Source organism: Elaeis guineensis, chromosome 1, assembly GCF_000442705.2.
Source record: "Elaeis guineensis isolate ETL-2024a chromosome 1, EG11, whole genome shotgun sequence".
Lineage (NCBI taxonomy): Eukaryota > Viridiplantae > Streptophyta > Magnoliopsida > Arecales > Arecaceae > Elaeis > Elaeis guineensis.
The window spans coordinates 175,403,315-175,426,805 of NC_025993.2; the positions used below are offsets into that span (position 1 = coordinate 175,403,315).

General features: G+C 35.6%; 1 protein-coding gene across 1 annotated transcript in view; it reads left to right on the plus strand.

Annotated features, from left to right (window-relative positions):
• The window catches only part of LOC105039716 (succinate-semialdehyde dehydrogenase, mitochondrial), a 36,342-nt gene extending 17,131 nt beyond the window's left edge, over positions 1-19,211 (plus strand). The window contains exons 7-20 of the mRNA XM_010915977.4: positions 1,432-1,494; positions 1,614-1,724; positions 2,906-2,971; positions 3,075-3,152; positions 5,396-5,473; positions 9,396-9,462; positions 11,091-11,176; positions 11,486-11,518; positions 11,665-11,697; positions 16,063-16,163; positions 16,573-16,658; positions 18,423-18,529; positions 18,607-18,684; positions 18,794-19,211. Coding sequence (XP_010914279.1) covers positions 1,432-1,494; positions 1,614-1,724; positions 2,906-2,971; positions 3,075-3,152; positions 5,396-5,473; positions 9,396-9,462; positions 11,091-11,176; positions 11,486-11,518; positions 11,665-11,697; positions 16,063-16,163; positions 16,573-16,658; positions 18,423-18,529; positions 18,607-18,684; positions 18,794-18,832 — 1,026 coding nt within the window. The 3' untranslated portion in view covers positions 18,833-19,211. The remainder of the gene's footprint in view (positions 1-1,431; positions 1,495-1,613; positions 1,725-2,905; positions 2,972-3,074; positions 3,153-5,395; positions 5,474-9,395; positions 9,463-11,090; positions 11,177-11,485; positions 11,519-11,664; positions 11,698-16,062; positions 16,164-16,572; positions 16,659-18,422; positions 18,530-18,606; positions 18,685-18,793) is intronic.
• Positions 19,212-23,491: the final 4,280 nt, after the last annotated feature.

The following is a 23,491-nucleotide window of genomic DNA, read 5'->3' on the forward strand; positions in this document are numbered from 1 at the left end:
CGACCGTTGATGTCTATAAATGGGTACTAAATTTATGTCGAAAGTAGCTTACAAGTTCCTAAATAATAATCTGATTTTACAGTTATTTTTTAAAATTTATTTTTTTATAATTTTTTATCCTAAAAATATATTTTTAATTTAAAAAATTATATACTTAACAAAAATTAATGATTTTAATGTCATTGTATATATCATTCATAGATCTACAACATATATTCATGCTAAAAAAAGAAATTTTGACATAATTTCGCCTTGTTTTCTATTTTTTATGAATTTTCAAAAAAAAAAAGAAGAGAGGAAGAGAGGAAAGAGAGCTAGGAAGGACGTATTTTTTCGGAGTTTTGCTGCTGCTCTCAGTGCTAGGGAGTGACAAAGAGAGAGATTGAGAAACACAGAGAAGAAGTCTCGAAAGACTTCTTCTCTATGCTCTAACATAAAAACAGCCCAACATGAGCCGAACCGGTCGGTTCAACTCGAAACAGCTGCGTACAGCTCGATTCAAGCCCCAACCTTCTGATTCAGACCTGAATCAAGCGGTTCATAATATATTTTTTAATTTTCGGATGCCGAAAATCAGGCCTGAACTAACCCGGTTCGGCGCTAGTATGGCTCGTATGGCCCGAACTGGGCAGTTTGGGTCGGTTTTCAAAACCATGGTACTGGTAGTTAGGTATTAAACTATTAGGATGATCAATGTTAAAGATGATGGAATTATGGAAATAGAGGACAACGTGATAAAGAACTGATTGAGATGGTTATATGCGACTATGTGAGAGAGACTGGAGATTGCCTTTGTAAATGGAGATAAAATATTCATTGGACTAAAAAGATCATGAACAACCTAAAAATTCCCAGATGAATGCAGCAATAATAGTTTTGAGAAAGCTCATGGTGATAGAGGTTATCTGTACTACTTCTACATATGGACTATTCCAAGTGACCGCCTTTATTAGCAATCATGCTGACCTGTTTCCCATTAAGAATTTTAGGGGAAGAATGTACTCCAGGACAGGCAGGTCTGTTTGTGAATATGAATCAAATGTCCCATTATAAGCAATTACTTCCATTTCTATTGAGCAGGTTTAACAGGTATGCCACCAGTTTCAAATAGTCTGCACTTTTTCTCATGTTTAATTACAGGAAGTATTTTCAGGGGTTTCTTCTGAGGGAATTTTGGTTGAGAATGAAAAAATATAGATAAGATATGACTTGTATCTTGTGAAATTGTGCTTATCAAAGCTTTTGTTGAGATGGTGCTGTTTAATATTTACTTTGGTTAGCATGATCATTTTTATCTGATCTATTCATTTTTTTCATCTTCTGTTGTTCTTTCATTTGTCTATGCTTCATAAATTCTAACAATTTACCACCAAGCATAGATTTTTCTCCAAAAACATACCATAATTAGTGTTTGTTTGATGTGTCTTGCAGCCTGTGGGAGTAGTTGGCGCAATTACCCCATGGAACTTTCCTTTAGCCATGATTACACGGAAGGTATTTGTCGGCTATTATATTTACGATTTTGACAACTATTCTTTTACGAAGTAAAAACTATGCTTGTCCTTGCACCTGGCTTTCTTTTTGTACAAGGTATGTATTTTATGATGTATCAGGTTGGCCCTGCATTAGCTTCTGGCTGCACCGTTATTGTCAAACCATCAGAGTATACACCCTTGACTGCATTAGCTGCTGCTGAGCTCTCTCTTCAAGCTGGAATACCACCAGTAATCTCTCACTTCTGTATTCTTCTTTTTGTTCACTCAAAAGATTTTTCCTAATGCGATAATAATATTTAATCAAACTTTGGCTCCAAATTTAATAACTCAGAAGGCAATTTCTTCTTAAAGACCCTTGAAACTTGAGGAATAAGTATTGGAGTGAAGTAACAAGTGAAGCTAGTTACTCGGAATATGCCAACCTTGACTTATGGAAAACATGTAATGTATGGATTTTACAACATTTGCACATTAATATAAATGCAGTATGATATAAAATAGGCCTTATGATGCATTGGAAGGCAGACTGGTAGTAGATTGCAGTTTGGATGTGTGCAAGAATGAGGATGTGATGATCCCTCAAATTGGTCTGAGGTAGGAGTGTGAGAGAAGTGTTTAAAGTACTATTAGTTCAAATTGGTTCACTATCAGATTTTAGTTTTTTTTTTTTTTTGAACCCAGCAGAACTGAATCTGTATAAATATATGCATGCATGCATATGTACATAGATTTGTGTGTGCATCTGCATGCATGTATGTTAATGTGAAGGTGTGCATATGTGGATGATGCAAAGTGACTGTGCCACCTCATTCAGTTAAGTTCAAAAAATAGGTGCTGGATCATGCAAATACCTAATCATGGGAAATGGTGCCCTGACTAAAAATACTGACAAACTGCCTTTTATTAGATGGACAACCAGTGCAACTTTGTCTTTCTTTTTTTTTTTTTTGGTTTTGCATTTTCCATTTCAGAATAGTATACTTTACCCATCCATTTGTGCTGTACCTGCTAAACTTTGTTTTTCTAACAAAACCACTAACAAATTTGTTTTTCTTCTGATCTAAACTTTCAGATTTTCAATCTGTCTTTTACTGTTTATTTTTGGAGCAATATTTGTTAGTGGTTTTGCACCTTTTAAAGCTAAAAGCTTGTTGGCAAAAGTTTGAATTATTTGTATTTTGTGGTATTGTTGTTGCGATTATTCTGTGATCTGGAAGATTCAGTATTTTACTGCAGCAGCTTAACTAATAGCTACTGTTTTCACTTCTATGAGTGCTTGTTACCATAAGTCCATAACCATAACCAACTAGCCTTATCCCTCTTAACTGGTGGATATCGGCTGCTAGTCAATCAACAGATGTCATTAAACTTCTTGTTAAACTAATCATTGGTGGCTTGTTATCATGCAGGGTGCGCTGAACGTGGTGGTGGGCAATGCTTCTGATATTGGTGATACTCTACTCCAAAGCACCAAGGTTCTGTCTTCTGTTGATTTTTTTCCTTCCAATATTGTTCTGGTCTTAATGCAGACTTAGGAGCAGGGAACTGTTGTATATGACATGTTTAGCTTTCTTTTAGGTAAGAAAAATCACATTCACCGGCTCAACAGCTGTTGGGAAGAAATTGTTAGCAGGTTCAGCAAATACTGTTAAAAGGGTATGTTTACTGAAAGGAAAAGTACTTCGTCCATAAAATGGTCATTTTATGCTGTATGCTTTACAATAGGTCAGTATTTCTTACTTTAATTTGAGTTTGCTTGCAAGGATTTTTCACATAAATTTCTGCAACGATTGCAAAAGTTCAATACTAGAAGTTTGTTAGCCTGATTTATGCATAAACATGCTTGGTAGTGATTTAGCTGTGTAATTTTTTGAAGATGTGTATACCATCTACTTTTGAAGTGTTAAATACAAAGTGTCCATTTTTCTTTATGTATTACCGATTCTATTTATAGAATGCAAACCTGTTCAATAATTATCATGCCACTATAAATAGATGGAGTTTTGGAAAGAATATGCTTTCCTATATAGAGCATATAATAAGTTAAGAGGATGGATTAATAAATTAGTAAGTTACTAAAACAAGGATATGATATTATTAGGGTTTCTGATGGACCTGGGTCAAGCTTGTTCTTGGTGATTTTGGCTTGCCCAGGCCCAAGTTGGCCTCATCAAACTGGGCCATGTGTAAAGCCTGGACTTGTAATTTTAGGCCCAGAATTGTTTTTGGCTTGATTTGGGTAGGGTTCAAGGTTTTTTTTTCTGTTAATATATTTATTTGTGAAGAAGAGAAATAAATAAATAAAAATAATTTATTTTTTATTTTCTAATTCTTGCGAGCTTTAGGCCAAATTTGGGCTGGGTGCAGGCCTAGTTATTTTGAACCAAGCTAGGCTTGGGTGTAAATGATTTGAGCTTGAGGCCAGGCCATCTTGAACTTATGGTTGGCTGGCTGAAGCCCAACATTAGCAGCCTAGGTATTATGTGCTTCCCTCTTGTTTCATGGCATATGACCTCATACTTTGGCATTACCATTAGTACCCAAGTGGGTTGGACTTGTATTGTCTATGTTAAAGTAAAAATGGAACAAAATGTTTGGCTTAAAGTAAAAAGAAAGAAGAAGAGAAAGGCGAATTGACTTGAACTGTTTCTTGTCTTGTCTTGGTTTTCTCGTCTTCTTGTATTGAGGAGATTGAGTGCTTCCATGAACAAATTATAAATATCAAAAGGTGGTTGTCGAGCCCTGCCAATAAGCTCTGGAGGAGGATCAATTTGATGTTTCTTTTTGTATCTGTTTGATGCCAAATTTTCATGTTAAGTTTCCTCAGCTAACCAAAGTTAGTTGAATTTCTGCCCAAACAAAAATATTTTCTATACTACAAGTTGAAACTTGTAAAACCTATTTTAACTATCTCAATTTTTTAATAAATATCTTTTGCAGTCTTTTTAACAACTTTCTACCTAAGGGAAAAGAAAATAAAATTTTAAATATCATGTATAAAGTGCATGTGCTTGTTGTGCAAATATGAAGGTTCCAATTTGTATTCAAAATTTGAAAATTTTAGAAGCCTTTCTTCATGTGTAGGTTATACTAGTCTTCCTCATGCATGATTTTGGTAACTAAATTTCCATGTCCGTATATTGATTCCCTTTGTGTGTGATGTCTTTGTTGTTTTTCTTAAAATGGAGTCAACCTTGTCAAGTCTAGATTACCATTGTAATTTTGGAAATACCAAGGTGGTCGACCACACACAGGGCAATGATTGAGTGCTAAATTCCAAACACCAACAGTTGTATTAGTAAATGATACATCATATTTTTTATGCCTTTTGTTCTACAGAGAAGCTTGTTTTCCCACCAATGCGGTATAAGAACCTTTACTGTATGTGGAATTTTCAAGCATAAACTCTATGGACATAAAATGCTTAAGCAAATGGAGCTTTCAGAAGTTGAAATTGAAAGTCAAACATCATTTGATCTATAAACATAAGTTGGATGTATAAAAAAATGAACCTTGTAGTCAAAATTGGTACTTCACTGTTATGTGATGCTTCCTGCACACTGATAGAATGTCTTTATCTGATTTTATGCATCATCCCTTGCTTCTTGTTCATGTATTGAATACTTTTGTCTAAGCGATGCTATAATGCTTCTCATTTAGGGCACTTCCAGGGATGGATATTATGGAGTTAAAATGAATATGTTGTCTAGTTGCAGATGGATGCTTTAATTATCTGAACCTGAGCCTATTTGGTCACATGGTCTTTTTGTTTTAGAAAAAAATTACTTCCACCAACTTACCAATTTCTACTAAATTTTAGATTAGATTTAAAAGCCTGTATGATAATTATAACATTAGATTACTTACTGCTACTTATGAAATTTTATATTTCCTTCCAGGTATCGTTGGAACTTGGTGGAAATGCACCCTGCATTGTCTTTGATGATGCAGATCTGGATGTTGCAGTACAAGGCACTGTAAGCCAAAACAGCATCTTGATATTCTTTACTCAGAATGTTATATGTCTATACATGCATTTCTTCAGGTTATGCAAGTTACAGTTAAGATTTTTCATAATAGTAATCAAACTAAGTAAATTGCTTGGTACTGCATATTGATCATTCCTTAAGGTTTTCACTGATTATGGTATCTTGAAATGTTGCAATGAAATTGTTGCTGATGATAAATCAGATTACTGGATGATAAATTTGTGTTTACACCTTTTTAAATGATACTTTCAACTTCTTTCTAGTGCAGCTAAGAATTATGCATAAATTAAAACAACACTGTAAATCTCTAACTAGTGTCATTCGATCAAAATGGAGTTAGAAGTTCGATGAGTTGTTTTATAATGAAGCTAGGATCGTTGAAAACCAACCAATTAATTTCTTCATGGATACCCAGAATCTTTCCTGCAATGCAAAGTCCCAAATTACAGAGCAGCCTTTATAGAAAGAGACCAGAAGCAACAAAAATATTAATTCTCAATGACTTGATGACTTATCCCGACCCAAAATAGATCTAAAGTAGTACTTTTTCACACCGTTTCTGCTTCAAATACCAGAAAGCAAAATACAATAGATATATGATGAACTAAAATTTCGTTCACCATAACTATATTCTTCATTATTGGCACTTTGGCATACAGTGTATGTCTTATGGTAGGGATGTGTCTCTTTGGACAAGTCTTGTTGCATGATCTATCCAAGATTAAAAGGGTCTGTTGGATATAATTAAGTATCCTCTAATTTTGTCCATATGGTACTCATATATGTGTACAATCAGTATATATTCTTTCTTTTCCTATGAAGTTTTGTACATAAGTTGGTCCAATAGAGTTTATGTTCAAATTTCATGAACATCCATGACCTACTTAGTGTGTGTAAGAAAGGATTTGCATGCCCTTGGTATGGCCTGTGCCAACCATTGGGCAGATCTACACAGGCTGGCAGATAGTGGGAATGGTTATTTTTTGGAGGGTTTTTAATATTACTCTAAATTCCTTTCTAGTGCAGTTAAGGGTTGTTTTATGCATTAAAACAATACTCAAAGCCCCTCCACAGAGTCATACTATCAAAAGTGTGAGCATGCGTACTCAATACTGTGAGATGTATCAACCTCATAATTCAGTATCATTATCTTAATGTCAATCCTTGATAATGATAGTCTGTAATCATCCATTAAATTTTAAATGCCTTTTTTGAGACTAAGCTTAAAAGAATAAGACATGTATCATCTGTTTCTGCTGATCTGTGTCATATTAGACTAAACAGTTCGTAAACTAAAATATAAGACTTCTTCTACCAGACTCAAGAGTCAAGATATTGGCAATATGTGGCCCTAGTCTTTTAAAAAGTTGTTACTTTGATCTAACAAATTCTGTCTAATTGTCTCTTAGGCACCTAGGCAGCCAGGTCACCTAGCTAGTGGACACCTAAGACGCTAGGCTATTGCCTAGCTGCCTTGACAACCTTGGACCCAACCAAAGAATATGAAGCTTGTTCGAGTTGGAAAATTGACTTTATTTTGATGTAGTTTGAATTTTAGATTTTCTTAGTGGACTCAATTGAGGGTTAGTTCCATATTTACAGGTCATAGGTTTTGTTCAAGTTGTTTTCCGGCAGGTCATAAATTGTCAACAACCTAGACAGAACCTTGCATATTTCCAAGGCAATGGGATGGTTAAAATGGAAGTGTTCTGAACCTTTTGATTTGGTTTTAGTCAATACTGAGCCATAATAAATTAATCGGCACTCTTTGACTGCAGTATAATTCGATATACTGCCATATTTAGGGTACCTTAGGACATGCAGGGAGGTGGAGCCTAGGATAGCCTGGATGGGCTACTTCTACTCACATATCTATGCCTTTATGTATGTATTGCCATGTAAACAGCTGTTGGCCCCCTAATTAAGACTTGCACCTCTTCTATAATAGCTGCACAAAAGTAGCACCTGTGACTCGTTACATTTTGGGGGTATTTGGTTGGGGGGAGTACATTTTGGGGGTATTTAGTTGGGGGGAGTTGGGGCTTGATATGAAAATAGGAATACATGACTCCCATTCCAACTGTTTGGTTGGGCTGAGTCCCATTCCGATTCTAATTCCAGGATGGAATGGAAATCGCCCAATCCCCCTAAAACCCAATCCTAACTCTCCCCTAAGGATTCAAATTTCCATTTTGATTCCAATTCCGATCATGAACCAAATGCTTTCAGGGTTATGGTCATTCAGATTCTCATTCCATCCATTCTGATTTTGATTTCAGTCACGAACCAAACACCCCCTTTGTCCTTTAGTCTGGCAAGCAGGCAATCTCTTAGAACTATTGTCACATTGGAAAGGAACCAAGTAAACATTTTTTCTTGTCTAAAAGTTACAACTGTAATTTCATCAGCCATGATGCTTCCCATGCCATGCAAGGGCTAGAAAAGATGAGTGGATATTAGCCTAGTTTAAAAAAGGATTATTTTTCAATATTTCCATAAGTATTTGCAACTACATTACTTGTTAATGTTATCTAAATTTATCGATCTTGTGCCATTATGATTTATTCTCTATGCTATTTCTCAAAATATGGAGTAGTTTATTAATTGCAAACAGAATAGTTATTGTGTCATAAACTCATAATAACTTCAAAATACATTAGCCATGCATTAAATTATGTAATAGCTTATAGATGACACAATCATCAAATTCACATTGATGATTGAGGATCAAATACTTTTTTTTAATACTATTAAATTTTAGAATTTCTAGTAGTATTGCTATTTTAGAAAGCAAAGCTATCGGTATAAAAATGTCCTAATCATGTGCCATCATATATTGTTAGAATGGACATAAGTCATAACAATCAAACGTAATGCTAACATGGTCTGTAATTGCTTTAAAGTATGGCCATTATATAAGGTGTTATTAAAACCATGATTCCTATATCCATTGGACTTAAATACTGGCAACAGAGTAAGGGAATTTTTATATCTATTTATCAATAAATACTTGGGCAAGTTAAATAAGTAAAAATACTCATCTTCATAATATCCGTCCCCTCCCTCCCCACATGCATTGAAAATCCTGGCTTCACCTTGTGCATGTCTGCCTCATGCTGTCACCAGCCAGGCATGGTATGTGCCATTGGCATGGACTGCCCCTTAAAACCTCCAGTTTAAGCCCTTCACATTCACTAGAATGCTTTCTTCTGTATGTAGTTGATATTCCTTGGCATTATTAAGTTAGCATACATCATGACACACTAAGTATTTGGAAATTTGACCTTCCCTTAAGAATTAGTTATTGCAAATACCAAGTTCTCTAGATGAACACAGGCATCCTTTTATGTTTGATTTTTGTATGCCAAGATGATAGTGAAAATGCATGTAAAGCTAGCTAACATTTATACCTGTAAATTCTCCTTGAAGCCTCTAGATGAAACGTGCTAGTTAAGCGTCAGATGTTTTTATTCCTACTTCCTGGAGAGGGTGCTTTAGCCTTCAGACGTTTCCACTGCCCAGTGGCATGTCCAATAGATACAGACTGGATCAAGCTGTGGCTCTTTTTGTCCTTCCCTTGAAAATGTGATGGGTTTCGTCTACATCTCCAAAGTATGCGAAACATTTCTGCATTGGCCTTCAAACTTTTAGAGAGCATTATATTTGCTCACAGAAAAGATATATACATAAATTGTATGATGATGAATCACAGAATTCATTCATTTATCCTTATCTTTATGCCATCTCATACTGTGGCTAGATTCCATGGTTTTCTTATTTATGGTGTTTAGACAGATTTTGATAAGAATAAGTGGTATATACACATGCACAACATTTCTCTCAATTTTATTTGATTCTAACCTAGTATCTTACCAGCTCTAAACATCCTCAATATTATTGATGTTTTCAGCTTGCAGCAAAGTTTCGTAACAGTGGGCAAACATGTGTTTGTGCAAATAGAATTCTGGTGCAAGAAGGTACATTTATTTTCTCTTGTATGCTACCATATTGTTGGGTTTAAGTTCATGACTTGAATGAATATTTTGTTTATATTAGCAGAATGGCAAATATTTTTCCATATTTTGCTCTGTTATAAGTTATATTATAAGAACATTTGTCATATGCTAGAACAATGTTGTGTTTAATTTGTCATCCAAGCTCATATATAAAATGGATCATCTTGCTTGTAGTCAAAATTCATTGGAGTCCTGCGCATGCAATTTACATGGACCATGAGGAGAAAGGGATGATGGAAGTTTCCTAATGTAAGAGATAAAACATTTGTACTATAGAAAAACTAAAAATGATGGGATTGTGTCAACTTTGAGGTCCATGATGGAGTTGAATGCAGTGGTGGAGAAGCACCCTGGCCTAGAGTTTGCATTATGTATAGTAGAAGATATGTTGTCAAAGTGCTTGCTTATACAATTTACAGGTGTCAAGCAACCAAAATGGTTCGATGTTTATAACCATGTGCTTCTAAATACTTAGATCAAGACCAATGATTTGGATTCTCTATTTGTATAGGCTACAGATGCATTTTAGGGTTTAAGCTTTGTTTGTAATTTTGTATTGTTCATTTTAGGGCAATCCGAGGCGTGGCACTTGGCTTCCAGATTTTTTCTTCTTCTTCCCCTATTTTTTTTTTTTTTTTTTTTTTTTTTGTAGGCATTTCAGATGTTGTAGCTCAAATCAGGTGGTGATATCTCCACATCACAACACCCCATATTTTAAAATTTCTCCTAACCGAGATTACCATTAACTTTAGTAACCGTATATTGGTTTGACTTTAGCTCATGTATGTATGTATGTATTTATGCGTGCATGCATGCATAGATGTATACATGTATATATATGCACTTCAAACAAATGAGAAGATCTAATGATGACTTTGAAAAGTAGGGAGAAGACTTCTGATGCCTGCTTTGACTAGTATATATCCATTTATAGGATGGAAATTCAAGTGGATCCATTAAACTAGGAAGCACAGGAAGCTTCTCGTTCAAGTTTGATGAGGTATACTTGTCCCTGCTAGATTATAAAGGATATTTATATGTTGGTTTGGATTCATAGACTTTTACTGAAGATCAGATAAATGAACAAATATTATACAGCTAGCTTGCTTGGTTAAAATACAGTATTCTCTTGCACTTTCCTCTTTTAACAACTTATATGCAATCTGTTTGACTAGATGCTTCAGATCACGCTGCACAACCTCTCATATTCCACTATCCACATCAGGCTTCTTGGGGAGATGTTTCTAGTATATTATGTGCTGCTAGTATGCATGCCTTTTAGATCTGTATATTCTGTCTCTGAGTGGTCATGCTGGGTTTTGATTGGTCATTAGTGCTTTAGTTCTTCCATATTCTAATCTTCAAGAAATTAAACTTGATAGCAATGATGTGCTATCAAAATTACTGCTCATTCTTTCTTTTTTTCAATTAGTAATAGAATCACTGAGTTAGTTGTTGGCCACTGTACTTATTCAAACTTTCTCTAATCACTGAGCTTTTTGAAGAATATCACTATGATTGTTCAAGCTTCCTCCTATTTATTTTGCTATTTCTTATTCTGTTAAGAATACTCAATCCCTTATATGCAGGCATTTATGAAAAGTTTGCAAATGCTTTTGCAAAGGCTGTTCAGGATTTGCAGGTTGGCAATGGCCTTCTGGAAGGCATAGCTCAGGTACTAATTTCTTTCATTTGGTTCTCTATCCTGAAGCTCGAAACTGGAGTCGTTTTGGCCTGGCTTTATGACCCTTATTTTCATCTTAGGAAAACTATCTATTCTGACACTTAGAAATTAGTCTATCTTCAATAGCCAATTCTGTTAACTGGTTTTATGGAACAAATAGTTTATTGTGTTGTAGAAGCATTTGATTGTGCTTTAGCTTAATTTTTCTTTTCTAAAGTGAACTTTATTTGTAATTTTTGTTTGATCTGCATGATAATATTAATTACTTAATCATGAAGTTTTTTGGTTTTCTTTGTACAGGGCCCATTAATCAACAAAGCTGCTGTAGAAAAGGTGATTCATGCTCTTGACATGACATATTGATTTCTCTGATGTTAATTTTGTTAGTAAGCTAGGTTGATTCATTTACCTCTAATTGCTAAAGCTTCTGAACAGTCTAATAACATGTTTCATGTTGTATTTAAATCTTCATTTTGTAGGTTGAAACATTTATCAGCGATGCCACTTCAAAGGTAATTTCTAACATCAGTATAAATAAATCAATTTGACTTGTAAATCAGGAAAACCAGCATATGTACTCTATTTTGTTATTCAATTTATAAGTTACCTTACACCTTCCATAACCTTTATGGTCATCTTTGATTGTGGAATAAGATGGGACTGACCTTCTTGAACCTGCTTCATCCCATTTATTTCATGCATTCTGGTCAGAAACCCTATCTTGTGGAAAGTTCATGGTACCACTTTTTCCCTTTAACCCAGAGTAAACTATTCCACTCTATAGGTTGAAAATTCATGGTTCACCGTACCGGGCCGAACCGCCCGGTACGGGGCGTACCAAGCCGGACCGGTCCCTTACCGGTCTGGTTCGGGCCTATTTTTCGGAAAAGGACCCCGAACCGCACCGAACTGCCCGGTTCGGTGCGGTTCGGGCTTATACCGTCCGGAACCGGACGGTACGGCTTGGTTCTGGATCGGTTCGGGGTGAACCGAACCGTACCGCCCATGGAAAGGGGGGGAGGGGGGAAGGTGGGGGCCTTTTCACGTGGTTGGGGGGAGGGAGGGGGGAGAGAAATGGGCGTGGCCCACTTCACATGGCGGGGAGGGCCTGGTGCTTTAATAAGCACCAGGCCTTCGGTGTTCTTTAAGAGTTCTCAGAGAACACCCATGGCCGTGGGCAATTTAATCGTTGAGACCTCCAAAAAATTAGAAAAGAAGGCAAAATTTCGTGAAATTGGAGGAGTGATTTGAGAAGAGGCTGATCTTTGGCCGGAGGTAAGATAATCTGTTATTTTGTTAGTAAATATTTTTTTTTTGTTTTTGTTGTTAGAAATAGGATAAAAACGAGGTAAAATAAAAATAGGAGAAAATCATGCCAAAATTTTATGATTTTGGTATGATTTAATTATATGTGATAGATCTTTGGAAGATCTACAAGATGACATCAAAATTGTTAATTTTCGTTAATTATATATTTTTTAAATATTTTTAAATATTTATTTATTTAAAAATTTTAAAAAAAATAAATTTTAGGAAAAAAATCAGAGTTTGGGAATCATGTTTAGAATAATTCAAGCTACTTAAATCTAATTTCAAATTTTTTTTCAAATATTTGAAATTAAAAAAATTATTTTTTTAATTATTTAAATTAAAAATTTTAATTATAAAATAAAAAATATATAAAAATAGTGTTATATTTTAGTTAATTTAAAAATATTATTTGAAGCATATAACATATTTATTTTGAATTTATAAGTTTTAAAATAATTATTAAAATTATTTTAAAATTATATATAATTATTTTAATTATCATTAAACTATCGTGGTTTGTTATACTTGCATATATTTTAATTATATATATACTGCGGACGATCTTGCACGTGGAGTAGGGTCCATGGATGTATCTGGATCATCCTCGCATTATGGATCCTATTATCCATAGCCACCTTATGATCCATATGCATATGGTGCATCCGAGGCATCATCTTCTAGTGGTTACTATCCTATGCAGTCTGGAGCATCTTACGGATCAGATTTTGCTACTGGCATATTTGGATGGGCTCCTCCACAACCGTACCATCATCTCGAGGATACTTCTCAGAGTTAGAATTTTAGCGAGAGGTCTGAGATATCTTACAATCTAGAGAGCATGCCTTATGGGATGATGAATATTCGAGAGTATGGTGCAGCTTGGATAGAGGGTTGGACTGATATCCCTTCAGACTATGTTGATGATCCAGACATCTACGAGCGTCACAGACACTCGACAAAAAATTAAATGCAGAGTACATCTTAAGGTTCGAATATCAGTTATTGCGCTTTGTACTTAAATATTTAGATACATTTTAATACGTATTTTATATGTTTTTTCTTTAGTTTTAAGATGACATAGTTGAAATATAATGTAAATAAATATATGTTTGAAATTTTGGATTAAGAGTCTTTGTACCGCAACCTAACTTCAAATTGAACCCAAATATATCAATAATATGCAATATAATGCCATATTGAAGTTGTATTTATCGATAATTAACTTCAAAAATCCAAAAAAAAAATTGAAAATCGAAAAAAATATTGTGTGCCGGTACCGGACCGGTACGCCTAGGCATACCGTGTGTCGGTACGGTACCGGTACCGTACTGTATCGGTCCGGGACCGGCACGCTGTCCGGTACCGGTACAGCGATCCTTGGTTGAAATAGTATGCTCCCAAGTTAAAGTGGTTGAGGGATAGTTTTGCTGATTTGCTTTGGGCTAAATTATTCTACAACCAAATAGGGCTTGTGAGTTTATTCGGTTATAACTTATAAGCAATCAAACTTTCATATGGGGGTAAAACCTAGAATCAGTGATGCAAGAGTCTGCAATTATACAGCCTTTCTATTCATCTAGAAGACCAGGCATGGCTTGCTGCCTCAGGCACTTAAATATAGATGTAACAGATCTTGTAACATGTGTGTACTAGTGGGTTAGAGAAGCACATGCTGAGAATCATGTGCCAAATCACATGCCATGTCCATATCATATCTGCATCCAATATTGATACTTGTAGGATACTTCTCAGGTACATATCCAATACTTGTGTTAAGTGCCCTATTTTTCAAAATTAAAAAATACTCTGGAATTTGGATACTTTCCGGATACACTTAGATACTTATAAGATACTTGCAAGGGTAAATTTTGTAGTTTATTATATTAATTTTAAAATATGGAGTATAGATTATGGTTTATGGAGCAATGACTAAATGATGAGCTTGTAAAAAGTTAATGCTATTGTATAAAGTAGGGACTAATTATTTTGCTAGCCTACCATTCTTTATGGATGCATTTTTTGTACATATACAAATATATGTTTGTGTATATGTATACATGTATTTTACTGGTAGATACATATATATGTGCACATATATATGCATCTATACGTATATACATATATACATGTACATATATGCATATACACATTTATTCCTCGAGATATTCTAACAACATTGTGTCCTATTTTTTCATGACTTGCTATATGGGTGTATCCGTATCATTGCATGTCCGTATCCCATATATATATTTCCATGCTTTGCAAGGGGAGAATCTTGTAGGATTATAATCTACACTAAAAATATTTGGATTTTGGAAACAAACAATCACTATTTTGGAGGTCATTTACCATGCATCAAGTGCATACAAAAAATATAGCACAAAAATCGCCACATGTACAATAAATACAATAACACATTAGTTTAAGTTGATATTGTTGATTATGGTTTGTAAATTTTAAAATGTATCCATAAAAGTTCAATTTTTGGGGTGCTTGTAAATCATAGAACATATCAATACATGGCATTAATCCATTGAAATCATGGTCCACCGTACTGCTGTATACCTCTCAGTATGGGGCATATCGTACCTTACTGGTCTTATATCGGTATGCTGTCTTGTGCCATACTGATGTTCGGTATGTTGTCTTATACCGTATCGACATTCTGTATGCTGCCTCATACCCTACCGAACTGCGTCTTGACACTATAATAGGATGGTTTTAGTATAGGGTCAAGTACCGAGATGGTGAATCTTGATTGAAATCACTTTTTTTTGACCACCTATTGCAATAAGCGACCTTCGAAACCAGATACTTTGTTTTAGGCCATGATTGATGGTGTGGAACCTTAATTTAGAGCAGTCATCATTGTTTGTGCACCAGCAGAATTAAACCCTTAATACTAGCTAAGAAAGAATACTCGAACCCTCCCTCAATCACCCCCTGCCCCTGCTGCCAAAAGAGAAAGATCCCTCTATGGCATATATGGGAGACTCATCTTCCCCCCAACTGTATATTTGCATTATGCTGTCTCTAGCTAGCAGATCAGTTTTGTAGCAAATGCTATGCCTATCCCAGCATCCTGATATAATATCAGGGTTAGGACTTAGGAGACTACATAGTCCCCATAAACAGGTAATGGTGAGTAATTTATTCTATCATTCTGTGAGGTCAGTCCATCAGCAGCTCAACAAATAGCTACTAAATGTATACGGATGCTACAGTGATGTTAATGGATACTGGCTCTTGAGGATATTGGCAGAGAATTGGTTCTCGCATCACATCATAGTGTAGTCACTGGTACATATGTATCAAAACTCTTGTATTGGGAAAGAATGTTTGTCAGAGAAGGCATCTGCCTGCCTTTTGTAGTAGGACATAATGTGATGTTTTATTTATTGCATTTTTCATTTTTTTCAAATAATCTGGATGTGAAATAATTATGTCATCTGAGGCATGACGATGGGTTTCCTTCACTTTGAGTTCTCTGACTCCTAGTAGCATAAATGTGCATTTGATTATGATTCTACATAATCATGAAATCCCTATTTATTATCTTTTAACAGGGAGCAAACGTTATACTTGGGGGAAAGAGACACAGTCTGGGCATGACATTTTATGAGCCTACTGTACTTGGAAATGTTAATGATGAAATGCTCATATCTAGGTGAAACTCCAAAAGCTTTTATAACATTCATGATGACATGCCTTGGCTACTATTTTACTTTGTGATGTTGGTTATTGTTACTCTAGTCTGTGAATGGTTTTAATTTTGATTTGGAAACATTTGCACTGACAGCATAGTATCCTTTGAGAAATTTAACCTTTCATTGTGGTTATATGATTATTTCTTGTATTCATCCTCATGAATCTTATAGTACCAATGCTGACATTTCATAAGTATCCTACAGCTATCTGATTTCTGTGATCCTTCAGAAGTTTCATAAAATGCTAACATTTCATAAGTACCATACAGTTATCTGATTTCTGTGATCCTTCAGAAGGTTTTTCTATAAGCCTTTTCGATTTTGTTCTGTGATTTCCTTTTTATCAACCAACAATTAATATGGTTACAGGGAAGAGGTATTCGGTCCAGTTGCACCACTCCTGCGTTTTAAAACTGAAGAAGATGCTATTCGTATGGCTAATGACACAAATGCAGGTTCTTACCAGACTTCAGTGCACAAACTTCTCTATTTCAGGAAATTGATTTTGGTTCGCAAAGTATTAGCTTGACCTACTTTATACTTTGTTGCTTGGAATTCATTAAATTTTACTTCTCGAACTTTAAATATGACCATAATCTTGCCACTATATGATGATTTTTAAGGTGAGACAAAATATGTAAATCCTCAAAATGATTTAATATGTCAGAAAAGATAACAGAGTCAGGCTAGTATGATAATAGGAATCATAGTTAAGATAGCATAGTTAGTGACTCTTTATTTGCTTTCTAATTTTTTAATCAACATGGCTTTCATCAATGTATCTCTTGCTTTAAAGGGAATACCAGTATATTGCATTCTTTAATGGCTAACTGCAACATATGTTTAGATAGTTCCAGTTTTAAGAGCTCTAGGAAAGATTATTACGAGTTAAGAGCTCTAATGTAGTAGGCTTGATTTTTCAACTGTTTCTCCAATTCTTTTTAACATATCATTTGGTGTGAACTTGTCAGGAATGTAAGACTTTTTTGGATATTGATAAGCTGTAATAAATTGTTTGAAATGGTGACAGAAGGCTTATTTAGTTCATCCTTTCTGAAACACTTGAGCTTCAACTTCCAAGAAGAGTTTACTACAGAAGTATAAAAGAATCACTTTTAAGCATGTACTATTCCATGGATTGAGAACCATGCTTAGTAAAAATATAGTACTGGATCTACATTGGAATGACTTAAGGTTACTGTACTGTTGCCTGGAACTTATGCTGCTAGTTGTATATGTCTTCCTGTAGGCTTAGTGTGACTACACAAGGGGTAACCCATCCCTCAGACTTCTCCCAACTGGTCCAGGGCAAGAGACCACTTACCAAACCAACTCCCAATGATGACCTTCAACATTTGCCACAAAACCACCCTAGGGTCTTCAGTATTTGTCGCAACAAGGATTTGTTCTCATACCTTGGTCAATGAGACATGAATTCAACCAGCTCATCCATCCGCTATTCACCTGCGAGTTGTTTCAATCCAACATGATTTATGTTGTATGTAAGAGTGTAGTGTAGCTGAGACTACAAAGGCTGCTGACTGCCTCCTTGGAAAAGTATGGAGAAGATAGCCAACCAGCAAGCCTTGGTGTAATGTAAAGAATACATGAAAAGCATTATTGTTCTTCATGTCTAAAAAGTTTGCATATTCTCTTCATCATAAAAACGATAAGACGAACATTAACACTGAATTTGCTGCAATTGCATGCCATCCAACTCCATATAACATATTTTTCAGTCTGGTAAAGCATATGCTGCCTTTCACCTCACAAGAGTACAAATCAGTTGTGTACGATACTGCATCTGATAGATTGTGAAAAATTATAATCAACATCTTGTTTGTGTATTTAATTGTATTCAAACAAATGTATTGTGGAAAAGTTTTCAATGTTGCAGAAAATAAATAGATATAATCACAACAAAGATAGAATCTATAACAACATCTAGAGAGCCTTTTATTCCCCTTTCATTTTGTTTTTTGAATACTGTAAGCCAAACATAAAAAAATGCAGAACCCCAATATGCTCTACTAGTACTGGTTGATATTGGACAATGGTGTTTGGCTGAAGTATGCTTGCTTTGAGCCTATGGTAGTACTTAAGCCTCAGGTAGGCATATAGATGTTTAATGGAATCTTGTAGCCAACTTCATATTGGTGTTTTATATTGTATTATTTCTTATATTGCATGATATGATATTTTCATGCATAACGTCGCAGGGCTTGCTGCTTATGTTTTCACAACAAGCATACCTCGTTCTTGGCGTGTAACTGAAGCTCTTGAATATGGACTTGTTGGTGTTAATGAAGGACTGATATCTACTGAGGTGAAAATTTCACAACATGGCAGTTTGTTTTCAGTAGATGACAATAATTATTAAATACCATTTGTTCCATTTTGTAGGTGGCACCATTTGGAGGATATAAGCAGTCTGGTCTTGGACGAGAAGGTTCAAAATATGGGATAGATGAGTATTTGGAAGTAAGTGGATAATAATATTTTTCCCTAATTATTTCTTGTCAAGTTTTCCTCCAAAAAATAAAAGAAAGAGAGATAAAGTGTTGACATGTCCTGTTCTCTGTGATTGTAGCTTAAATATGTCTGTTTGGGGAACATGAAAGAGGCTTAATACAAACTGATAGCAGAAAACCACTCAACTGGAGCTAATGATGCCAACTACTAGTTATGATGGTAAGTGTTAATCATAGTTCAGTCGGATAAGGAGTAAAGATTATCACTTTGTAAACCTAGTGAGAGCTGCCCACTGGTAGGTTACCAGATGGTGGCACGCTCTGGGTTCAAACGGTTAGTTTATTTAATAATGAGTAACTTGTAGATCAACCTACTTGTTTTCCTTTTCCATCTATTTTCAAGAAAATATTTTTTGTATAAATACTATGTAGATGGTAATCTTTGTAGAACCTAAAATATGAGCATCTGCGGTACCAGTTTATGTCCAAATTGAAAAGCACCAGCAATCCTAATGAAGTACCAGCCTTTGGTTATTAGACTTTGCATTTCATACTTTCTAAATAAGGAATACTGTACCATCCCATACTATCTAGTAGAGAGTATATCATATCATATCGGTCTCGTATCGATATGCCGTCTCGGAATATTTATTGTGTCGTATCGAACTATGTACTGATATTAAATAGGATTTTATTGGTATGGGATTTGGTATCGAGATGGTGAATTTTATTTTTAAATATACTTTATTTTAAGGATGAAATGAGAAGATATGGTTAGGCACATGCGCATAATTGGCAAACAGCGGCTGGTGGGGAGAAACTATGCTGGTGCCAACGTAGACCATATCATGCAGGTAGGCTGCCATGAATCCAGTGGATGATGATATGAACAATAGAATTACATCTCATTACTTGTCGTATTGTCTTCGCTTCTGCTTAAATCAATGTGCCAAAACAACTCCTCACATTTCTATTTGCATCACTTGAAGGACAAGGCAAAAAAAAAAAAAAAAAAAAAAAGCCTCTCAATACGTAAAGAACTAATTTTATTTTTCCCTGGGAGCTTTGTGTTGATAAACACAATCCGGCTTCATTCTTGGGGAGGGTTTTAATAATAATAATAAAAAAAAAGTGTTGTAAACAGAAAACCTAAAGACAGTATTGTTTTGTTTCAAAGATGATTCCTGTTTGATTCCAAACCAACTACCTAAAGAATTGATTGAAACCACATTTGTGGGAAATCTTCGTATTCCCTTTCTAGCCTAATCTCTTGTTCATATGTTTTATTCCATTTTTTTACAAAAATAATATTAATTTTAAAAATATTTATAAAAATAATATTTTATATAAATTATTTATGAAAATGCTGTCTATCATAAAGTCATCCTATTATAGGATGGTTTTATTTGCCACATGGTTACGAAGAAGCAAGAGTAAGAAGGGAAGGAATGTCAGCTCAATGGTCGCACTATGACAGGATGATTTATAGAGTCGTCTTATGATAGAATGATTCCCTCTCCTCTCTTTCGAACTCATCTTTTTTTTCTTTTTTCCTTATTGAATCTCGATCCCCGTCGTCTTCCTTCTCTCCGTCATAGAGTGATTTATAGAGCTGTTTTACGATAGGATGATTCATGCCATCCGTTCTTCAATAAGAATGATGGATCAGCATAAAAAATTATTTTATCATGAAATAATTTTATTTTAAATAATATTTTGATAAATAATATTGAAAAAATATTATTTTGATAATTTTTTTTAAAATTAATATTAAATCGGTAAAAAAATCCGTTTTACTCTGTTCAAAACAAAAGGGAAGAAAAACCTGCTTTTCAGACGATGGAACTTTTTTTAGAAAAGGACAATCATTTCAATTTTCATTTTCTTTTACCGGGTCAAAACAATTTAATGAAGCATATGGCAGCTGAGGAAGGTGCTGGCATGAGATTCCTGGTGCAGGTTCCCTACCCATGAGTTTTAAGCTATGAAAGATATTACTGTATAAAACCTGATCAGACAGAAGACTGAGGACTTGAGAATTAAAAAAGAAAATAGTAGTTTCCGCGGACATTAAATGTAATAACCTGCTCAGAAAAAGGGGGAAAAAAAATCTTATGCCTAAACACTTCTCTGCACGACTTTCAAAGCATGAAAAAGGAGCAAAAAAATAAAATAAAATCTCACGTTCTGTGTGCATTATGTTGGGAATAGTGTCCCAAATCCAATCGTCAGCCTGTTGACGGTTGTGCTCCTTTTTGTATTAGTACATGAATTATAAATAAATAAAAATTATTTTGATATTTTTTCATCACAAATGTTTCATCTTCTAATGAACTCCTGTGTTGTGGTGAAGTCCTTAGGACTATTTAGACTCGACAAAGGAGGATTTGTCGCTTAGTCCTTAAATATGTTCGCAACCAAATGATACGTTGTTACCAAAGACGACAACGTTTATCGAGCATAGGTCGTTGTGTGCCATATGGGTTGGTTGTCCTCATAACCAAAGAGTGTGGAGACACTGGTATGGCATACAGGTGAGATGTAATGGTACATCTGCACTGAACGTGACCAACTCCGGAGCTATTTCTGCTGTCAAGATTTGCTCCGATGGGATATGGGTATAAATGTCCCTCCGACTTGAGACCGCCACGGTGACTTGCAAGCAACTCACTGCACTTAGGCACTGGACTACCTGAATTTCTAATTCAGTGACGGAAGGTTGCTGGGTGTAGTCAAGTACTTGACTTGTCGGTGCGTGTGTCAAGATGGGATTGACCACTCCAGTTTAGGAGCTGTGTACAGTCGTGTTTCAATTTAGCAAAACCTTGGCCAGGGTAGTCCTAGTGAGGAGTCACAGGACTAATTGAGTTGAGCACGATTCGGATGATATCATCAGGGTTGACAGTTTAACCCTGAGTCGTCCTAAACACAGGGGTCAACAGGGATGAATTATACGGTAACCATATTCACGTAGGTTCTGAATGTTGCGATTGCGATTATTCGACCTATCCGGTCGTCGGGTACCATTGCTAGATGGTCACTTCGATTAGTACAGAAATTGGTTCCTGTGCTACCGGCTTAGGTTCGAACCTGCGGGGTCACACACATTAGAGGTTCCTTTCTGATCTGATGGCTGATTATGAGTCTTATCTATCTGGGACTCTATGATTGAGAATTAGGATTCTCTAATCATGAGTTCCACACATTTTGGGTACCGGGGTCAAAATTTTGAATTTCAAATTTTGAATTTGAAATTTGAACTCTTTGATCAGGGTTTCATATCGATGGTCTCTGATGCCTGATTGCCCATCGGATTTGGACTCAATATTTATGAGAGGTTTAATTAGTGATTTAATCACTAATTAACTCAATTTGATTGAGTAATTATTTTTGGATCAAGTCCAATTGAATTGGATTCAGTTTGGATTGACCCGATTAGGTTAAATGTTGACCTAATCGCTAAGGTGGTTTAGTCCCTGATTTGATCAGGGGTTAGGTTTAATTAATTCCTGATTTGATTAGGATTTTATTGAGCCTAATTAAGCCTAATTATGTTGGGTTTAATCTGGTCTAATTGTGCTTAACCTATTTTAAACTAGGTTGGCTCAATTTGAATCAAACCACCTTGTTTTAAATTTCCTGCGACACCCAACTTCCTTGCACCCATTTGAATTCACGAGAAGAAACTTCTCGTAAAGTTTTTCTCACGCGAAACCCTTCCCCACGCCCTCATTTGTGCGCCATATGGATGGATAAAATAATTAGTTAGCCATTCAAATTCAAAGCATGTTTGAATTTGAATGGATAACTTATCACTAGCCCTTTCATCCTTATCCATTTTGTGCGCTACATTACTTACATGAGAAAAGGTTTCTCGTGAAACATTTTTCACGCACAAAGAGCCACGCCCCTTCTCTTCTCACGCCCAAAAGGATAGGGATAAGTTGGTTTTCGTTTGAATTCAAATTTGATTTGAATTCAAATGTGTAACCTCTTGTCTTTATCCTCTCACGCGGATAAGACACGTTCGACGTTGTTTTAAAAAGAGGAGAAAGGTGGGACGTGCGTAAAAAATTTAGGAGAGAAACTTTGGGGCGTGAGGAAGGCTTCTGCGCAAGGTGAAGGTCCAAAACCTTCCGAGAGAAAAAGAAAGAAAAGAGAGAAAATTGGGCGCAGGATTTTTGGTGTGTACCCTAGGGTTTCTACCTAGGGTTCGGGAAGTGAGATTGGTGTGCCACGAGTGTCGTGAGTCCACCAAATTTCAGGAAGAGATCCATCAGCCTCTCAAGCAACTGTGCAGACGATCCGGAGCATCCGAGAAGTCGGCACACATCGATCGAAGGAGTTCGATCAACATCTGCCATCAAAAGGGTGAAATCACGAACTAGCATTCGTGAGGAGCTGATCAGACGGGAGCTTCGTGTGGACGATCCGCAGAGGTCAGACATTTATGTGGCTGCGACGTGACGATCAGAGCCCCCCGACGGTGATCAGATTGCGGTGATCGACTACCCGCAAAAGGTGATGTGTTCTGAACACAGTACTGTAAAACGTTTACTGATTCAAATTTGAATTTCAAATTTAAATGCATGCTGTTGTATCATATTTAGATCCTAGTGTAGGGTTAATTAGTATTAATTAATGAGATTAATTAATAATTCCACTGTAAAATAGTAATTTTGAAAAAGTTTTAAAATTACCATTTTGCCCCTGCACTAAATTTTCGCTTCACATTAGGCATGGGAATCTTTCCTTTCCGATTAGGAGAAAGGATCCTGGAGCTAGAGCAGCCAAATCTTAAGATTTATGGTCTATAA